Source organism: Temnothorax americanus, unplaced genomic scaffold (genome assembly GCF_048541705.1).
Source record: "Temnothorax americanus isolate GAGA-0224 unplaced genomic scaffold, ASM4854170v1 Scaffold41, whole genome shotgun sequence".
Taxonomy (NCBI): Eukaryota; Metazoa; Arthropoda; class Insecta; order Hymenoptera; family Formicidae; genus Temnothorax; species Temnothorax americanus.
Window position 1 is genome coordinate 497989 of NW_027509559.1, and position 22836 is coordinate 520824.

At 37.9% G+C, this 22836-nt stretch overlaps 1 protein-coding gene across 11 annotated transcripts in view; it reads right to left on the reverse strand.

Annotated features, from left to right (window-relative positions):
- Rg (A kinase anchor protein rugose) overlaps nt 1-22836 on the reverse strand; it is a 317510-nt gene that overhangs the window by 225964 nt on the left and 68710 nt on the right. For 6 of the 11 annotated variants that reach the window (XM_077416080.1, XM_077416079.1, XM_077416083.1 and 3 more), the window contains exon 2: nt 19325-19390. The exons of the other annotated variants lie outside the window; for them this stretch is intronic. In XM_077416080.1, the coding sequence (XP_077272206.1) occupies nt 19325-19390 (66 nt within the window). The remainder of the gene's footprint in view (nt 1-19324; nt 19391-22836) is intronic. 11 annotated transcript variants of the gene reach the window in all.

A 22836-nucleotide genomic window follows, 5' to 3' on the forward strand; every position in this document is an offset into this window, starting at 1 on the left:
CAANTGNGGTTACATCTNNTTTTCNATTGANNTTNNACAATTANTGAGAAAGGGTTTCAAAACGCATGACAGGGGTGTCAATTACTATCCAATTCGGCTAAGAAAAACGAGCCTCATAACCTGCAACTACAGTGATTAGCCAGCGGCTTGCCAAGTCTTCCCAACCTTACCTCGACCAAAAAATGTCTGCTCGATTACCGCATTTTCACTAAAATAAACTAAAAAATTAGCAGCGAAATCTCCGGTAAACTATATATTTTATGGTTGCATCGGATTCTTCGAAATCTAATGTACAAAAAGCAATGTTTTTTCTCACTTCATCTAATCGAAAAATGCGAAAATATGTGATTGAAACCGTGATAGAGCCTTCTTTTTCTGGCCGTCTGTATGAAGTAATGCAAAATTTGTGATTTTCGAGATCGATTTTCTAGAGTAAATAGTCGGTAAGGAGCCACAGAAAAAATCGACTGCAAAGCTGATCATATAATTTGATATAAAATCCAAAATCGAAAACTTTATCTAATACATGCCCTGACGAGACGACTACCTTAATGCATATAGCTCATTAACGCGTATTACGAGCCTGATTTACGTGCTGGTGAATAAGGAAAAAGCCGAGAGAAATATTCGTTGTGTTGTCTCTCAGAAAAAAATAAACACGATGGATTTGAAGGACAGTAATCGGAGTGGCAAAGATTTTGGACGCTAGGAAATAGACGACCATAATCTCCCTTTGATGAACATCGTCGTCCTCCATTCAGCCCTGTCGCAATTGACAGTTGAAAGGCGCTTTCGAAGAGGATTTTTTTTTTCTAGTTGTTAACCTCGCGCGCGCGCGCGCGCGGTTGGGGTTATTAACGCCTTCAGCCCCGCCTTTGGGCTATATAACGTAATTTGGTCTTGATCCGTAGTTTTCTTCAATCCTGTATAATCCCTTTTTTTCCTCGTACAATCCTTTCTCTTTGGACTATGATTCCTTATGTAAAATCCCTTTTCATCTCGCACATTGGAAGACACTTTTGAGACAATCAAGAGAGGGGAAGATTGGTCAGAGACCCTCTCTTGATTATGTATATGACTGTGCGTATGTGTAACTGTGTGTGTATATGTCCGCGGTGTACTAAACTCGGTATGCCGTAGGTGCGTTGGGCCCAAGGAATTGCGCGGATCAATTCCCCCTGCGGCCCTTTCGAAAGGGAAGAATGATACGGGTTGTCGTTGACTGATGGCCAGCGCGCTCTTCGCCGTATAAACACAGTATTGGCAGTGTAATATTCCCATTGACGACTTGTCAAAAAGTATGGAAAGTCTGAAAGTAACCCATCGCGTACGCGCCAAATTTTGTCACAAATTCTCCCGAATTTAAAAAATAATTTCCCGTAAAAGTTTCTGATTTGGTTTAAAAAAGAAAGAACTGTAAAATATAATCGGCATAGTATGCAAATAGTTTATAGATATTTTATGGAGGTATGGTATGCCTTCATTTTGTGAAACATCCGTTTTACATCTCGTATCACATTCCCAATTATTTTAAATGGCATTCTGTGAACGCGAAGAGTTTCATATTATACGAGTCTCCTTTCTCTCGCAAATATATGCGCTGAAATTCTATCGCGGATACTATTCATACACTATAATAACTGACTCCATAAATTAATATCTACTAGGGAGAAAGTTCTTGATCCCCGAGAAGCAAGTGCAAGAAAGTGCAAGTTTTACTTGCCCCATATCTTTCCTTTTTTCTTGAACGTTATTATCTAAAGTATGTTATTACCTTAGTAGAAGTTGAACTTATCGTCGCTTGAAATTGGCGAATAGCCACGCTAGAGCGGCGCATATCGGAAAGGAAGAGCAAGAATCGTTCTTATAGAAGTCACCAACAGCGTGTCTATCGAAGTCAGAGTGTATCGCACAAACTTGATAACGACGAGAGATTAGCTCGTAGCACAGAGGAGGCCAATTAGTGCCGCCTACTCCTAATCCGTACGTCACTCGGTTGAAGGAATCACTTCTTCGCGGCTTCGCAGACGGAATTAATTAAGACGATCTTGGGGTCTCGGCATCTTGCTCGGCTAAGGAACGGACTATCCTGTATGGGCGTTGTGTACGCGTGCGCGTGCACGTGCACGTAATGCAAATCAGTCGGAGGCAACCGGTGGAAATAGTGATTCGATTTGTTCGCTTGGGTAGAAACGGTTAGCCCTCTGCGCGATGGAGAAACCCGCGGATAGAGGACGTTGATGCGAGGGTGGAGCTTTCTCAAATTAAAGAGCTCCACCCTCCCATCAACGTTCTCTATCTACGGGTGAAGCATATCACTGTGATAATTATCCTGTCGGCGATACGCGAGTAGAAACTACATCATGTCTCCGAGGATACCTCCTTACGTTGCCATACGCGTTATACATGTATAAGCCTATGCATATGTTAAGGGTGTCCGAGAACTCTGCGCGTGTATAGATGTAAAGCATTCTGAACAGTAACGGTGAAAGATGGTACTTATTGTTAGTCATATCGAAAATATTTGAGATTGTTTCGAGTCGACTGCTACTTGCGTATGCCTTGAAACACCATCGCTGTAATTAGCAAAGTTATGTCAGGGTAAGCAGGATAAGCAGGGTAGATATGTTGAGGCGTATTGCCAGTATAGAGTACGCAGAGTTTGGAACACCCGGCAGCTTTTCGAAATGCACTGAATCAGTTGAAACGTTCAAACAGATAGAAACACATACCATATTGTGCGTTTATTATTTCAAAAATTCACCGATAACATTAATTGTTTAACAATCGTCGGACTTCATCGCGGTATATTTATTTGTTTTGTTTGACCGAAGGTGAGTAAAAATAATATAAACAATGAATGGAGCGAATAAAAAAAAGTTAGTTCAATTTATAGCTATTGATTTTTAGTGTTAGTTAAAAACATAGTGCATGTTGACGAGCAAACATATATATATGATATATTTATGAGGTCTCAATCATATTTATAGAATGATAAACAATAAACTTTGTACATTCGTGTATGCGCGTTTACATATGTATATTGACGTCCCCGAAGTTGCTGTTCCTTCATTCTGGTGGACTGATTTAAGCTTCTTGGCTATATATCCCCGCTAATTACAGAAGTTTGTTTAGCGGACTTGGCACGATAGCAGTCATAATCCAAGCGGAACAGGATGCGCACAGTTGGCGGTGCTTTATGCGCACAGATTTTATGAGAGCTCAAACTATTAGAGCGAGATACGTCGCGTTCTCCGTTTGTTTCTCAAAATTATTTCTGTATATAGTACAGAAGTATTATACAATATTAATCAAAAATATCAAACCGCCTCCCCGAAATGTAGCGTCGAAGGCTTCATTATCAACGGTAGAGAAGCTTGGAGAGATATTTTGGATTTATTGCCCGACTATATTCTCATTTCTGTGAAAATGCGTTAAAATAAATAAATAAATTTTCTTCTATCTTTCTTCAAGATTCCAAGACACACAGTATCAATAATTTTGTCTTATTTCGTTATTGCATCATATTTCGGTTCAAAGTTCAATTTCGAATTTAAAAGCTAGAAGCGTGACTCGAAATTATTCCATATGCTCCAACCAATGATCTTTTATTACATATTATCAAAATATCAGTGAGACGTGATATTGCATGCATATATAATCACCCGGTGATATTCGTGGCGCATATTCGAAGCGATTAGTAGATAATGGTAACGGTATAGATAATTCTGCGGTAGAGGAAATTGATATAAATTCTATTCTCTCCTGATAATTATGTCCAACAATCCCTGCAATGTCATTGATGCAGAGTTTTTATATAAAATTAACGCTAGATTGGAATTGTCATTTCGCATTATATACTACACAATTTAAATTTTACGATATTCGTTCATTATTCTATCATGTCGTCAAAACTTGGTAAGTCTTTATAAGTAATCTTATAATCTGTCTTAATTACTCGTGGGAAACAAAGTTGAAAGTTCAAGAAAGGAATTGACGTCAACGGCGCGACAATAAAAATAAGCGAAAATTTAGTTTGTACATCGTGTAGACAAAGAAAAAATAATTGGATAAAAAAGGAATGTAATAAAACGAAATCTTCTATTACAAGCTCTATTAATAATACTTGATATATTTTTCAAACTAAAAAGATAGATCGTAATTATTTTCAGTCGATTGGTTTACACAAACTGAGTATTTCTGTTGTGCTTTTCGAGTCTTCCTTATTGACGCTCACGTGAAAAATTTCACGTGTATACTTTTCGCTTGCGCTTTTCTGAAGAGGTACAGGGTAGACGAGCGAATCGACGAAATAAAATAGCGACATCCTGCATTCCGCAGTATTGTGAAACATACCTTTTGCCGTCTTCTCCGTAATCTAAGCCAGCGTTTATTTCCCTTCGTCCGTACACAAATCTGCACGCCTTCGCCTTCTCTCGCGCCTTCTTTCGTCATCTTTAAGGTATGCAATCGGTCGTTTAAATTCAATTGTTCGGGTTCAAAGACTGTGCCGGGATGTCTTTCTACGTCTACTAGAGACTGTGCGGTCTCAAAACGTTTGAGGCGGTGTTATGTAACGTTGCGACGGTTGCGAGATCTTCCATCAGAAGAATCGGCTGCAAGACCGGTTTCTTGGGAACATTAATAATCGCGAACTTTTTTCGTGAAAGCCTTTTGTCCCCGGAGTTTCGTTGCCATCGTCTTCCGAACACAACAAGCTTTCGCAGGGAACTCAATTATCGGGAGGAACTTCTAAATCCGGAACTTACAGGTCCGCGTTCACCGTCCTTCAGTTCCCTCCGTCAGTTGTATCCTCTCAGCCAATACGAAAAGAGCTCAGACGCGAAAAGTCAAACTAGAAAAAGAGGATTATCCGTTATCTCCTCTATGTGCCATTATTAACTAAAAGTTTAATTGCCTCGTCCGGTACAGTTTCCAACGTGATGACGGGAAATTTATCTCTGGAAATAACATGAAACCGGTCGATACACTTTTACTGACGTAAAATCTCCGTCACAATTCTACAATCTTAATTCGTCGTTATCGAACAGTATATGAAGAAAACAAAAAGTAAGCGATGCATAATCTGTTTATCATTGTTATATGTTAATCGGTTTATCATTTTCCGCCCGTCGATTTCACCTTGATTTGATAAATTTAGATTTAGATTAATCAGTACGCGCGAGAGATTTTACGACCATTTTTCGAACGTGCGAATTAAAAGCCCGCGTTCTCGCGGCAACATGGACGCACGATTTACGAACGACATGACCACGTACAGCTCGTAGCTTGGTAGCCGTCCGTTCCAAGAGTTACAAGCGGCATTTCCGGATTTTTACGACTCCACATACGAACGGGAAGTCAACAACGACAACGGCAGGCCGCGCCGATGTGAGAGAGAGAAAACGCGCGCGGCAGTCGTGCGGAGGGAAAACGAACAGAACCCCGGCGCACGCCGCTTATGGATGATGCTCATTAGCGAAGTTATGAGGCAGCGGATGATGTCTTTTGTATCGATTCTCGTACGCTGGAATGCATTTGCTAATGCTTCGGCTGGCAAAATACGGCCAATTTACGCGGAGGTCGTGAAAGAATATGCAGGAAGGCAACGGTGAAAACATGAAATTGCACTAGCGGCAAATAAAAGCCGCTCTCTCGGTCGTGCGTCGATATATTCTAATCATCGGGGTGAGAAACAGAAGGGAGAAAGACAGACGCGGAACGGGGTCAGAGGAAGAAGGTATACGTGATTTCCACGGGGAACGGACAAAGAGTCCGCAATAATAAAAGTCAAAAGGAATGGTAGAACGATTGTCTGTGCGAATGCTCCGTCCTGTCCGTTCGCTTTCCCTGCTGGCGATGTTGCGCGGATTGAACAACAACGCGTTTTCTTTCTTTTTTTCTTTTACTCCATTTTGATTCGCATTTCCGCGCTGCAGTCGGTCGTTGGTGCGTTTTGAAAAGACTCGATGAGCTTGCCGAAGACATTCCCCTTCCGAAAGGCCGTGGATATTGAAATGTCTGGAAGAGAGCCAGCGCGGGGAACGATGGCCGGTACGCCGGACAATACCCGGGAAATTTAGGTAGATAGTGATTAATAGCGTTCCTGCTTCGTGTGCAATCGTAAATTCACGATACTTACGAATACTTATTTGAGATTTTCTATCGCATGTAAAAATCTAGCGAAAGGGTTGTGAGTAGTCGTTTTCATAACCATAATATCAATCATTCGTAATAGAAAGCATATTATTTTACACGAGAAGCGATGAATTTTGTATAAAGCGCGTGTGTCTCGACTCTGTCGAAAGAAGAGAATTAGGTATGCTTAATAATTTCAAGGGACTCATTAAGTACATCGATCAGGTTGCACGTGCCGCCTTATACATACCGAATGAGTTCGTTTCGGAGGTAATCGCGTCGGGTTTAAAACTTCGACGGGATCGGAGGAAACTTTCTCGAACTCCGGAGAGAAACAGAATTAAAAGTAAGTAACGCGCGTCTTTCGGACTTCCCTAAAGCATAGCTCGGGTTAGGCTGGCGCCTTATCTTTTTCGCGCTCGCCTGTCCTACGGGAGCCTTGCTCCCGCGATTTCTCTATAAGAAAGCTCGTCGAGCAAACCATTGTTTTCACCTACTTGGCGAGAGGAACTCTACTCGCCTCGGATCGAAGACGGCTAGACCCAGACGAACGGTCTTATTCACGGTCGAACGGGCGCGTTGAAGAAAATAAGAGGGTTCTCCCCGCGTGGCGCCATGGAGGCAAACTTAAAGATATAATCGATATATTTTCAAGCTCCCTGTCCCATTCGAGAAATATAGCGGAAAAGAGCTGATCAAGACGGAGGATAGAGAAAACGTTTTAAAAGCTTCGTGTTCACAGACAATAAAATAGTATCAATGAGAGAAGAAGTACGAAGTACCCGCCAGAGGAGAGATATGAGGAGCGTTACACCGCGAGCCATTCGGGATCGATAACAAACAACAACCAACGTTAGCAATAAATTTCTTCGAAAAACACGACAGCGAAACTGGAAAGCGAGATGACTATTTTCCTTTGTATATAAGACGGAGATTTGTTTCATTATAATCGTAATCCGCTTAATGATGAATTACTCAATTAATTACATAAAATGCTCCCACATAATGGCAAAAGTTGAAGAAGACTAATAAATGTTCGGAATCCACGGACAATATTCGCGAGTGCATGGAGAATTCCGATGCCGGTTACAGTCGTCGCGGCTTAACTTTCGTCGTTAAAACTTACAGCGCGTTCGAGTACGGACGTGAAAAATAAAAATGTAAGAGGAGCAAACGCGATGGCACGTCGTAATTAAAGAGCGTGGAGCGGGCGACAAAGGAGCCGAGAGGAGAGAAGGATGGTTACGCGAGAGTGGTCTACTGCCAGGATCCATAGATGCGGGAGTCTGGAAGGAATTTCAAAAAGAACGTAGAAACTGTCGGATGTCGCGTACGTCTCGGGAGTGCCAATAAAGGCGAACTCTTTAAATTAAATTTTATATCTTAACTGAAGCGAGAACTGCGCGACCTAACGTTTGACAAGTTTCTCTCGAAAGTGTAATCTCAGGTGAAGAAAATAATGAAGCTGTCGTATTTGCGCGTGATTAAATTGGCAAAATTAAATGATAGCGACACTCTCCGTCCATTTTATATCGACCTCATTATTATAACCGGGCGATACGATGACATTTTCTAAATGAATTATTGAAGAGGGACTCTGTGGCGGTTGATAGGAATATTTAAACCAGGTCGATACCTTCAGTTAACGTGGCGTCTGGTATCGACAAGCCCGAGGCCCGTACTCCAACGCTCCTTTCCTCAGAAATCCTCATCTCGATCGTTTTCCTCCTCGCCTTTCTCACACACTACACTCTCTCATCGCTTTTCCGCTCTCTGCTTTTTCCTTTTTCCCGTTTTCCCAGCTATATCCAGATCTTCCTTCCTCCGATTGCACTCAGTTACTGGCTCTTACGTTGCGGAAGTGTACGTCACGGTGACGTCAACAAATTTTATTTTGCCAGTGCGAGCATTATTTAAGTCGTACAGTCGAACGGTCTGGTTTAACAACGATATAATATAATGTAATTTTTATTTTTACATTTTTAATATTCAATGAACCTGAAATATATAATAATTCTTGAAAGTTGAAAAGTTACAGATTGAAACAATCTTGCAGAGAAACTTTTCAAGTCATTTCTGGTTACGCAAAAACCAGCAAATTTGCTTTTTCTCCCTTTTTCTGTTCGGTAACTAACGCAAATTTTTCTCCTTTATGTAAACAAGTATAATTTTCCGACTTTGTTTGATCCAGATTCGACATATCCAACATCGAGTGAACAAGACTGTAAAAACTTGTTACGCGTTAGAGAGAATGTTGCGAAAAAAAAACAAGAAGCATTGATGAAGCTGACAGAAGGTGCTGACCTGTTTGCTCGCTGACTAGCTGCAAACAATTGTTTGCAAAATTTACAAGCAAATATTTTATGAAGCTGATTTCGCTTACTGACAATCATTTTCCCGGGGGCAATATTCTGTGTCAACACGACTATACCGATCAGAGCCGAACCGAAAAGACCGGAGTATCACGGTTGACGTATTAAACAATAGAATACAGCGGAACAATATGCCCCGTCGTCCACCCCCGCTCTCCTCCCCATTTCCATCGCGCTTTCGCTAATCTGCCTTTAGGTTTCCAACGTGCATTCGAAAATGTCACGCCGAATTGACGCAGGTGGTTGCCCTATTGTTGCAGCCGGGTGTCATACGCTGCGCGTTGCAATTGACAGAAGCTCGATGATCGATAGACCGGGGTTGTATCAGCGAAAAGATTGCCCCTTCATTTCGTTTGCAGATGGAAACATTTTTTTTCCAGCAGTTTACGCATCGGTCGGATCGCAAACTCCGATATTTTTCGATCCGCGGTTGCGGCAATAACCGAGATGCACCGCGCCCGTTTGTCAGACCGTCCCATCCGTCCATTTATTTAAAGGCGCTCTTTAAAAAAATGGAACGTCGGGTTCTATCATCGAAAATTCCGCGAAATTAAGATAGATATGCAAGATACGAAAACTCGTTAAATATAAACTCACCGTTATTCATTCATATATATTCATCAGGCTGCGCAAAACCGAGTCTTGATTCTTGTTAGATAATATCAATAGATGAGAGCTACCATAGTCATAGAATGCAAATGAGAAACAGTGAATTACAACGTCTATATTTTGCTCTCAGCAATATTATAGCGCGTCGCACTCGTCGTTGCGAATTCGAATGCGATAGTCCTCGTATCTGATATAGGACTCATTCCCAAGTTATGTAATTGCGCTTTGGATATTGAACCGGTTTCAGTACGGATATATCCTGTATTGCTGTCTATCCCAGAACCTCCCTACAGAGCTGTAAGCAATCTCTGTTTCAACCAAACCGAGTTTTAAAACCATACATTTTAAAACACATGTGCAGCTCTGAGTACACGCTGCAGTGCGAAAAATATCCTTGTAATATTACCGAAAACGAAAAGCCATATCCAATCAGCCTTTCATTGAACATATCTATGGAGAATGTGAATTTTTCTAGAAAGTATCTGCGGCATCGTTTCCACACAAGTTACGGTAACATTTATTTCATTATTACAGAAGATAATGATGATATCAGATATCAGATATCTTAATATTTTATTACTGCATGCCCATTGAAAACGAATATTTTATTATTTTTATTGGAAACGATACTGGGAAAGTATTACAAAAAAATGTATAAAATGTGTCTCTAATGATGCTCGTTTTCTTTTAACGATTGCATCATTATACTCATATATGATTATTACATTTAAAAAAATTTCGCAAATTTAACGCTATTCAAATACGACATAATTAAATTTCCATCTTTTTCTTTTATGTTACATTCTCTTTTTCGCACTCGGAAATTTATTATCGTTTTTACGTTTATTAAAAACTCCAATGCATTGACAGCGATGTCACCTTGCAATATGAATAATATCGCAAATATCGAAAAAGATATAATTAATATCCTATGTGAACACCTTTATTTGTTCTGTGTAATACAAGAATTATTAGCTTAATTTTAGTCGAGAAATGCGTTCCGAGTAAACTGACAGATTTTACATTGCGCAGCTTTTTCGTGTAATAATTGTGTAAACGAGAAACGAAAAATGCATGAATAGGGGGTATCGCGCATATATTTAACTGAAACAATGCGGTAATCATCTTGTTATATCTTAAAAAGCGTATAAGCGTAGCAACATGCAGCGGCGTCAACAGCGACGATGCTGACCGAGTAATTGTTTAGATTTGCATGTAATTATTATATATTGTGACCGAAGAGTTATGGTAATACTACGTTTGTTGCCAGTGAAAATTAGCATTGCTGTCAGCGAGAAAGAACGAGCTGTATGCGCGCGGGTAACCGCGGTCGGTACCAAGTAATGCGGATGAAAAGCATCACGGTGTGCCACTCGTTTGGTTATTACATCTGCATTCAGGAGCACCACCGCGAGCGGAGAATAAATCCGTGGGGTCAAGTACGATATAAATAACCGCGATTTTATATTTTTCTTCGCTGTGCGACGACCGTAAATTAATCGAAGTTTCGTGTATAAGAGAGGAACGTTACACGGCAACCAATAAAACTTTGAGGACGCGACATTTGCTGTATTTTTGATGGAATTATAATGATCAGAAACTTCAGAATTAGTCACGCCAACTAAAAACGTAGGAACTTTAAGAAAAGCAATGTCTTTCGAGCACATCTAAACTGGAAATAGCATTTAATGTCCGATATTTTATTTTAAGCATTCTTATCATAAAGAAATTTGTAATATATAATGATAAAGGCTGCGTTTCATCATATACGAAGTTACGCGTTTCATCATATACGAGCGATTATGTGAGTTGAGATATAAATTCCCCTAGACATTATACCTCTTTGAGAGAACAAAGACGTAAAGATAAAGACCGTTTCGAATTGCAAATCATTCGCGCGAAAGAAGAGCGAGTTCGCTCGGATTTCCTGACTCGACGTTGTTCCACACACACACACACACACACACATTCGACTTTCCTCAAATACCTGAATGAAGGCTGAATCTACACGTTAGTTCTGAACATTACCATTGAATTCGATGCGATCATATTCAGCGCTTTCGTATGCAAAGTGCCCGGTTATACACACTGAGAAAATTGACATTCATTTAGGAAAGACGTATACAGTATATATTCGTATTGCATTTTCTTTTAATGATGGATGCCGTAGAAATAACTATCAAAAATTATATTTGAGATCAATGTGGATCGATGAAAAAAAAAAACGATAAGCTTGCAATATTAAAATTTTTCGATATAGGTTGATAGGGGAAAATAATACGTCGCGTAAGAAACGCTTAATCATATTGCACTCGATTTTACCCCAATTTCTTGATTTACAAATTTTATAAATATATAAATCATAGCCTTTTAAATATACAAATCTTTCATTTCATTAAACTCTGTCAATCATTTGAAGTTTCATTACGATTATTACGAAACTTCAATCAAACTTTAATAGTCTTCGGCGTCTTAAACGTTGCACAAACATCGACGTGATTCCAAGTATCGTGAAATGTTTGATAAGTGGTTTGTCGCAGTTGTCATTCGAAATATTTCTCTCGGGATTTCGTGCACTAACATAAATAATTTGAGATTAGCTGCTAATAGAGTCGTGATACAAAACGTGAAGTTTCTCGCATTAAGATATAAAATATATAAATTTTGTTTTCTCTATTTATTTCAACTATTTTCGAAATTACGATTTATTATTATTGAGATAAAGACGATATAAAATTAGAAGTTTACTTTAATTGGAAACTTGTATTTTAATTTTTTCTATTAAAGAGATTCACAATTTCTCCGAGGGCAAAATTATACCGTTTTCATCTTTCCTCTTCTTGGAATTTTCTTGAAACAATATTGGATGTCCCCAACGTGACAGCAGTATTAATTGACGTCACAGTTGGGAAAAGGATCGTAATTAGGCACACTAATTCCAAGCTAACACACTCGCTCTAGGAGGTATCATTGAAATCCCCCAAACCACAGTTCCTCTGTACGCTTGTACATACGCGCTCCGTATGTTGCTGATCGTCAAATATTGAGAATTCTGAATATCCAGTATGATGAAACAGAGCGTATATAATGAAACGAGAGCTTTGTATTATTGACTGCATTGATGGCATTCAGAAAACCTTTGTGATCATAATTACGAACTTTCCAGTACCCGTGCACGTTTCGCTACAGAGCGCAGCATTCGATTGCGCGTTGATTTTAATGAATCCCATGTATCATACGTATTGAAATTGGTGCTTATATTCTCTCTTTGGAGACGCGTCATTCCTTTGATCATTTCATCTCACGTTAAAAACTAGTCATCCACGCGCACGGCTAAATTAGAAGTGCAAAAAACGACTAAATGTGAAAAAACATAAGCAAAAGATTTAGAGAGCCTGTATATTTCGAATATATGTTCTTCATTAATATATCAATTAATTATATTTATGAAAGAAAATAGTATGGATATTGTTAAACTATATGAATACGAAGCAAAAGAAAAAGTGATGTGGAATATGAATTTTGTTATGTAAAGATTTAGTTTAATCTTTTTACTTCGAAGGGCGTAAATATTAAATTGAAATTTATGATAGGAAGATTAGATAGAATTATTCGATTAAAGCTTCATATCGGCAATTATAAAATTTTAGTTAGAATTTAATACATGGGGTTCTATTGTCTGAAAAACATTTTTTTCACGGATTGCTCCAAAAAAATCGAATCTTAGAAGTCTTATTACCCTCAAATGTTAAAGACTATAGGTTGGTCAATCGTTCTTACCTTCATAGGGACTTCGTAGAATGCTGCTAATGTTAAAAGCTGGGATGTAGGTAGATACCTACTGTATCGTTGGAGTACTTACCTTTTGTGCTTGCAGGATATAACCCTCTACCATACCATATTGCTAAGCCTCTATATTTATGAAAATTAAAGTTGTATTGTAATGACTAGGGAAAAAGCGACAATTATAGAGTGTAGAGTGCAGTAGTTGCTTATTGAACTCAATGGGAAATGGTGAGAAATCTTAAAAAATAATAGGAACCATCCTGCTTTACCAACATGAAGCTGGTATTGGTCGCGAATAAAGCCAGGAACGTGCGACAGAGGGTGCGAGTTGCAGCTTATAACGTGATCCTGCAACTGCATTCGGGGATTCCCCAGCACGGGCGTAGCACGTGCACTTAACGGTCCGTCGACGCGGCATGGTTGTATCGACGTGTATATATGCATATAGTCAGCTTTCTAGATGCTAATGGATATACAAGGATTATATCGTTGCCTAAGCTAAATTTGCACTTGATGATGCTTGCGGATATGTACTCAGCATAAACTTCTAATGATACTAATTTCAGTTCTATTCTCCTTCGTGCGATAATTAACATGTTTCGGAAATAACCGGAGAAATATTTAGGATAATTAAAAACCAAATGCGAACAAAATTTAAGATCGTTTACCGTAACTTTTTTCCATTATATAAGTATAGATTTCATATTATAATATAGTGTCATGCATTAATGAAAAAATAGTTTAAGAATATTTTTTCACAATTGATATTATGACGAATTACAATTCTCTAAATATTCTTTAAAAATTAGAATCTTGTTTATAATTTTAAAAGATCTTAGAGACAATTACGTAGACCTGTCATGACCTAAAATAATACATTAATCTCTGGAAAATATAAAAATACGTTACTTATTTGCATATTTCTATTTTTAAACGAGTTTTTGCTTCGTTTTTTTCTTCGCGGAGTAATCAATTTTCCTATTGCTCGTGTCCGAGTGTGGATCTTTCAAATTCAAACTTGTCTAGCTTACATACAGCTAAACGAAAAAGCACCCTTGAGATGAGAGACGATAGGCACGTGACTATTTCTTTTACCTGTCCCCTATATCCGATAATCTCGATTGCATCCGCGATTCAACACGAATGATGCGAGTTATCTAACGTTGAGTAGCGTCACGAAGTCGTTACGTCGAGTGCAAGGATCTTGACAGCCTCGGAAATTACTGTCCCCGCCATTAAGTCGGATCCAGCACGCTACTTCTTTAGCCGGCAATAGCTGTCTCGAGCAGGAGTGAGAGACCACGAGCAATGACTTTGGTAATAACGGGACGCATTATACTGGAAAGATAAACGGGGAGGAGAGAAGGCGGCAGCGGAGCCCCTCGTTTCTTTCGCGTATAGCTCATTACCATAGGGATCTAGGCATAAAAGCGTATATAATATATATACGCTTATCGCGCATCAAGCAAGACAATACTTTCGCTGCGGTACTTTTGTACCATCCCTGTCATCCGGATTTAGAGAACGGTGAACGACGAAACGCGGAAGTAGGGCTTGATAAGCGCTTCGCCACGCCATTAAATTGTTACACAAAGTGAATAAACGATTTAATAAATACAGAAACAAAAAATAATATATAAAGGTAGAAATTCATTCGAAAATTATTATTATTGCTTTTTCTGAGCTCGGATTTCGTAAGATAAATTACGCAGAATTATTATGGAACTTCGAGAAGGATATGATTTGGAAAGATATGATTATTTCGATGGTATATAGAAAGTATTTCATGACCAATCCGCGATATGTAATTGAAGAGGCAACGACGACGAACGACATGCTCGACGAACAAATCAATTTTATGCACGACTGTTCGCGAAGCGTAATAGAGGAGTTATGACTTTTTCGTGAGATGATCGTTACAAACTTCAAGGTCCGTGCATGGTTTGATGAAAAAGTTATAAATCGTGCATGAAACTATATAGGTATTAAAAACATAGATCAAAAACAATGATACATTTTAAATATGCTCTCTCTCTTACGTTAATTCGTTCTTATCTATAATTAAGCTAAATTTTTAAAAGTATTGAGTTAGCCAAATGAAAATTATTTTCTTCAATTAACAGTTTTTAATCACATATATATATATTTTACTCAGAGCAAAATTGGTGCACAGAAGAGATGCATTACATTTTTCTATTTCACATAAAGAAAGTTTAATTCACATTTTTAATTAGATAGTAACAAAAAAGATAGAAAATAAAGGATTTAATCAAACGGAAAAATGAATACCCAAAAGTAAACTTTCAGATCGTTAGAATATACCACTGTTGTTAATTTCTACGGGAAAGATAATAAAAAGCGTACTTTATGTGTGCGTCAAGTGTATAGGCACCCTGAGAAAAAGATAATTTATATCTGACAGGTTTCAATACTGCAACGCTGTAGAACGAAATATTTCGAGACTCGCGTTATAGAAATGATGGAGCGTTAGTATTATTTTTATACGTATCGCTCCAAACTAACTTGCACCAACGTATAGGAAATATGATCATGAAAGTATACGTGTATATGCATTAGATATACCGTGTAAATAGCGTATCGCGACACGATAATTCAGTAAATGTTTGTTATTTTTAAAATGATAAAATGTAAAAATAAATATTGTAGATTGACAAATAATATTTGTTGTATTGTAGCGCAATTTAAGCGGAATAAATGAAAATGAAATCTGACGGCCTAATGATAGAAATAGCAAATCGCATGGTAAATGGACTGTTTATGTTATGATTATTGATGGATATATTAAGTCAGCTATAACTAATGAAATGAAAGAAAAAAAATTTCGCGTACACAGCCCGCGATCTATCGGAGATGGGGGGGGGGGAGGAGGAGAAAAACTAATGAATTAAATTTTTTTATATATATCCTATATAATTATTAACGTATAAAATAATATAAACTGTGATATATATATATATATATATCGCTTATGGAAGATATGAAAATAATTACACACACTTCGTATGAAACAATATTCCCGATTTGCGATTTATTTTAAATGCATTAGCGTTCGCAATTGAATACTTTTTCACTGTAAAATGGCAAATGCAGAGTCGATTACCGCGTAGTGTTGTAATAATGAAAAATCTCTCTCGCTGCCGTAACAAATGGCTCGTTAGTGCCGAGTAATCTCGGCGATTCGATTGTTTCAGGTGGAATTTATTCGGGTTACTCGAGGAAGCCGACCACCCACGATAAATTCCCGTTGCACACGATACATGCCTCCGTGCTCTATAGATTTACCCGTGGTATAAATCTGCCGGAAGATCAAGTAAACGGAGCGGAGCTAGTTCCGCGCGCGTGTCTCAATTATCCGCCGAAACTATTATTAGGATTACGTCCGGCTCTCTCTCTCTCTCTCTCTCTCTCTCTCTCTCTCTCTCTCTCTCTCTCTCTCTCTCTCTCTCTCTCTCTCTCTCTCTCTCTCTCACGTCGAGTTCTTCCGCGCAAATTTCAATACGAAAAACGTGAACTTTTTCGCGCGACGACTGCAATAAATTTACTCGAGAAATACGCGTAATTCCCTCTTTTGTTTTTTATCCACGTGGCCGCGCGGTCGATAGACCCCACCTATACTCGAGTAATTAAATGTCATTAAGTAAATGATTTTACGCTGGAGCCTGGTCCGTTTAACACATACAAAAACACACACACATACACACAAAAACTCTCTCAAATACTGGTCATATGCAGGACCTTGGACGTTTTCCACAGTGGCAATCAATACCAGCACGACGCGACAGCGGAACGGAAGATAGCAATTTCAACATTTGGTTTGAAGAAAAAGTAGCAGACATTGCGAAAAATAATGCGCGAAATGTAACAAACGCGCTTTTTCAGCAAGTTGCGAAATCTACTGACACAAGCGTATATATATCGTATAAAAAGTACATTTGCAATAAAGATAAAGAACCCTGTGTGTGTGAGAGTCTAATGCAAATAAATTGTTCATTTTGTAGTCAAGCAGAATGCACAACGCGCATATGATAGAGGTGAAGTATTGCTTTACAAAACTACTTACATAATTGTATACGTCTCGCATGATTTATTTGGTTCATAAAATGAATAACAAACAGTAGCGCACAAAAGATATCTTCAATTTAACAAGAGAAATTATCACAAAGAATATCTATGTATGTATTGAAAAATTTAATCGAATTTATATAAACGGTATTAATAAAAAATAAATATTAATTTCTGAATATAAAATTAAAATATTAACAAAGAATGAATTACAAAGTACATATTACACAAAGAGAATTTAATGGAAACTGTGTCTACGGTTACAAATATTAATTATCTGTGGGAAGTAGTTTCTTGCGGCATGTCCACGATGCTGCTGTTAAAGCGATAACATGTGATAAAAGGAAAACGAGCTGTATTTGCTACACTATTACTTTCATGTAGATTAATCCACGTATCAACCAACGCGCTTAAGGGCTAACGACAAACCAATAATCTAAAAACCAAACAAAAGTAGATTTGTAGACCGCGCGTTCTTGTAAGCCGCTTAAAGCGCGGCAAATGTTTCCCCGTTGATAGCTGGGGTTGACTGGCATGCGTAGGTGGCACGGTTCGAGGAGGATGGAAAAAGTACGTGCACGGAAAGCGGAGTAAAGAAAGGACTAGAGCAGGCCACTGGGTTCTATCGACTTTTAATTACTTCGCATCGTCTCTCACAAAGAGCCGGTGCGCGGCACAAGGTGCATGGAGCGGAGCGACGCGACGGTCTCGTGTGTTTGCCCCTGCTTCGATCGCCACTTTAAACTTTAAGCCAATAATATCGTCCACTTCGCGCGCGATCCACTTGTGCCCGACGAGCGAAACAAAGGCAATTTTCACTTCGAACATTATGCAGGTCAATGTGACAAAAACTATCTACAATGCGGAAAATAGCGGGGGATCAGACAAGAATTCAACCGTACACGGAAAAAAGGGATTGGCTACTATAACAATAACTTTAGGTTGCAAAATAGAAATAGCTAACATTTTTTGCAGCGAGAGCTATAATTGAGCAATAGTAGCAAAACTTAACAAAAGAAATAAGCTTTCGCTGCAAAATATGTTATATAGATATCCCTAAATTTGCAATAATTTAGCAATAGTAGCTAATCCTTTTTTTCCGTGTAGTGTTACGATAGGCGATTCTCAAATATTATCTACGTTGATATAACATCACATAATTCACGTAATTAAATACATAATATATTTGTGATCGTCAGAAATGATTTTTTTTTTTTTTATATACGTGTTTATCGTAATGTTACGATCAGCAAGAGAGCTTTTGAGGAAAATTAGAAAATATATACGTACACACACACGCAAGTTTTATTGATTAATGCATTTTTTCCCCTAGATGTAGAAAATTTCGCAAGGACGTATCTTTTATTAAAATTGACGTCAAACGATAATGCTATAATAAGGTTAAAAGCTCGCAGCACAAAAGCGTTCATTAAATTTTTGTTTTTAAAGTCTATTACGGCTAAATATATTCAAAGGCATATCACAAGCATATTAAGTATCTACTAATTACGAACCCGGAGGCAGACAATAATAACACTGGTAAATATATCGTGATAAAAATATAAATTTAAATATTCATTAAACGTAAAAATTTTTTATGTCGCGCTGGTGAACGTCAATAGTTGCGGGTTATATTCAATTCCCTCGTTAGAATAACGGCACAAACAAATATTACTAAATATCGATCGCGAAGCTCAATGAGAGTACCAAAATGAAAGCGCCTCCGTCTATATGCTTGCACAATTCGCGTTCGCGTGGTGCAATTCACCGCGCGAATGTTCGAGCACAGCTTCATTTGGCTACGGAATACTAACCAACGAATTTTTTCGAGCGCATAAACCAAACGAAAACGCATTGCACGTTTCCGTATTTGTATGCGTATAGTATATACCTCTCAGAGATCGTAAACAGCAAATACGTTTGTAACATTTGTGATTGAAGCTGGTAATTATGGATTTTAATTCTCTTACACAAATAACTACTATTTGGGAACGAACAAATTATTAATATCGATATATCCCGCGGCAATCGATCTGCACAAATATGTATTGATAAAATTGTGTATGGTTTTCATAATATAACGTGTATATGACGTGAATCCTCAACTGATGCCCATAGTGGGTTAATTCATCGGTGTATACTGTATATGACTGGCAACGCTTTCAAACACAGCAGATTTCACGGAATTCGCTTTTTAGTTTTGTATTCGTATTTTATATAGAAAACTTTATTATTGTCATTAAGAACCTTTGATAGTTAGGCTGTGGAATCTTTGGCAAATGCCGAATTTTGTGCTGCTTATTAAAGTATTCTCGACTTGAACTTTGAATACTTACCGTGTGTGAGCGAAGCAGTTCCGTGGACATCGAGTAATTGAGCAAAGCATTGGCATACGGACTTACCTAAAACAAATCGGAAAGAAAAGCTGCGTTACACGACTTGTATATATCATGTTGGTTGACGGTAACACCTACCGCGTCGAATATTGGCTACCGAGAAAGGGATTCGTATCGATTACTATATATATCCTTTGGGTATCGCACCCCGGGGGAAACTTTTAACATTCGCCAAAACGATAGGAATAGAAAACTTCTTGCCGCGCCGCGGAAAGGGGTGCGTGTTAACGTTATCCGTCTTTCCTCCGCCGTTAGCCATGTCAGATAAAATTGAGGAACATTTATTTTACCCGAACGGTCACGTATAGTACAATAAGAGAGGCACGAGAAAATGACACGAAAGATGGATAGATACAGCGTTGAAGGAGGTTCTCGCGTCTCCGCGTCGAAGGAGCACTTGCCTAACGGATTACGATATCAACTTGAGAATAGAATTCTTCATGGATCAAATAAAGATACGACATTATTATGTGCCGGCAATCCTCTCGCGTAGAGACGATGCCTCAAGATTAATATATACATATATATATACGCTGCTCGCGGTTTACAATTTGCATGCGGAGGGTGACAATGAAAGCGGCGAGACGCAAGTGGGTAAGTCGCGACCTCGTTCGCTTCATAAGTCACGCTCACATGGCTGACTTTGATCCTCCATCACGCTGAGCTACGTTTTGACCTCCTCCCGCTTTTCGTTCTCTGGCTGTTGCATGTGCTCGTACTTTGTAACGTACTTATTTCATGCTTTTTACCCTTTTCTTAATCATTTAAGATTAAGGTAAAAGATAGAAGTTTGGTCGCCGGAGAGAAACACAGTTTTTTACAATGTTCTTTTTATGTTTCTTTTTTTTTAGTTTTAACCAAAATAAACTTAAATTTAATTACGTAGTACTAATATAAAACACTCTGCAGAGAGAAGGGTAGTTGAAATATATATTTTTTTAGAAATACTCAAGTACGTGCTTGCTTTTTTGCCCAAAATCAACTCTAATTATGCTAGTAAATCTGACTTATCGCGCCACGCAAAAAATATAATGACACCAAGCGCAAAATTGTATTATTTAATTTAGGTGCATAGTTATAACGTGTAATAATTTATTATAATTATTGACGCGTAAAATAGCCACCGCATGACGGCAACAAGTTGCTCAAGAACTTGTTGATCGAAAACTTGATTAATGCATAAACGATGGTTATCATGACGCGGCAAACGATAGCTCGGTGCAAGATGTTGCCTGACATAGTTTAGCGACGCGATTTGTCGCGGGAGATAAATTCTTGTGAAAGGAATTTCGCATCTCACGCGGCATCAGCGTTAATTAAGATATTGCTACTGTGACGCATTGTATAGAGTAGCGAAGATATATAATGCTGTACGCTTCTCTAATAAGATCTTTAACTCTAGATGTCAATAATTGTATAATAAATGCACTTGATACGATCAAAATCTCTCTAACTTTAATCATGAAGCGTAATAATAAAATATAGCAGAGATTGAGATTTTTCGCAAAATTTTTATTAGTCAACACGTGTAACAACACCATTTTTATCTATAGACCTTAATCGCGGACTGTAAGCGGGATTAAAAAATAAGGGAGATTTAGAGGGAGAGCAAGAGAATTATTTTATTATCCTGTGAGCTTACGTGCTATGAAACGCTCACATACAAAAACCTATTAAGGCATATAATATATAAAGGAAAATATATGCGACATCGCCTCACTGCTCTGTTTTTCATCAAATTTGACTAATTTGCAATAGTTTCGCAACTAAGAATATAGAGCATGACTTATATTACACGCGTACAATAATTTATTTAATATTAAAAATGAACTCAAAATGATTAATTATAGTTACTTTTTTATTTTTCACATTATTATATTATCACTGATTTATATATAAAAATAGTATAATAATAATCACACAATTACGTACAAATAAATGTAGCATGAGAAAATAATAAACTTGATGTTGTGATTCCGAAATACTGTAATATTGGAATAAAACAACGAACGTGATGCAGAAGATATATTTTTCTTTTATCTTCATTGCAGAAATTTCAGTTGACTAAGGCTACGGTCAACGTGACGCTACAAATGCTTTGGAGCGTTTTTCTTCTCCTTCTTTCTTCATTGAATGAAAAGAGAAGAGGAATGCTTCGAAGCATTATTTGTAGCGTCACGTTGACCGTAGCCTAAACGTGTACGGTTTTATTGTTATTTCTGTATGTTGTCTCCAAACTCTCCAGTTAGAAAAATGAAAGAGAAAGACATCGATTTTTATTGGAATAACATTCACAACAAATTTATATCGAGTGGGCAAACAACGAAACATCAATATCAAAATACTATCGAGATATTTTTGAAAAAATTGAGAAAAAATAACTGTAATAAAAATATCTGTATAATAATTTTATTCATAAAAGTCACGGAAAATTAAAATTCTTGCATTACATCAGTACGTCTGCTCGATTGGCGTTTTTAGACCGTGAATTTTCAGCTAAAAAAGCACTCTAGTTCGCAGTTCCTCTGCTCTTTAAATTTATTCTGCTTTTATTTTCTGCGTGATCTCCCTTTATTCCCGAAATTAAAACTGAATGTCAAAAGTTGCCATTGTGATCGCGCGAAACGTTTAAAAGCAATTGTGAATTATTCGAGAAATTCAAAGAAGTAACTTTTTCACGTACAATTAATCTCATTGCTCTTATATTCCGCATCTTGCTGTACGTAACTTTACTTAAAAAACGGTTGATAAAATAATTTTGAAAATCTATCGCCTCTAAAATCTATCGCAGGGTACCTGCCCTGCATACTTGCATGCTGCTTAAGTGCATGCCCAATCCCGGGAAATTTCGTAGATGCAACAATCTCAAAGCTATTATGAAAGCCTATATAGGTATAGCCTATTACCTCTAATGCTCCGATGGTATATGCACGCGCACTGTACGGCACCTCGGCCGTTTTCAGATACGAACAGGACTAGTGGCAGTAACAGCAAATAGTATCGAAATTAACGATATCGTACCTACGTTTGTACACCGATAACACTCCCAACCGCACTATTCTGCTCACAATGAGTTCATTATATCAGTTTAAATGCCGATAAATGATCAAATTATAATTATAAGATACATTTGTATATAAAATATACCTTAATGTGTATTAAAAATGTATAAATTATTATTACTTATTACATATTTGCAAATATATTTTCTGCATATTCCTATATGCATGGAAAATTCATTAGGGAATATGTTGTTAATATGTAAATGGAAAGTTGAGCGCTGGAAGATGTGCAAACAATTGTTTACTTTGTATATTAACCTGTTAATTGTGTGAACAGATGTGGTCGAAATTAGAGGTGAGGTAACATAGAGGTGCACTACATTGTGATTCGGCTCGTACGCCGCGCGGCTCGTATATTTCCAGTATCGATTCCACGTATTCCAGTCATTA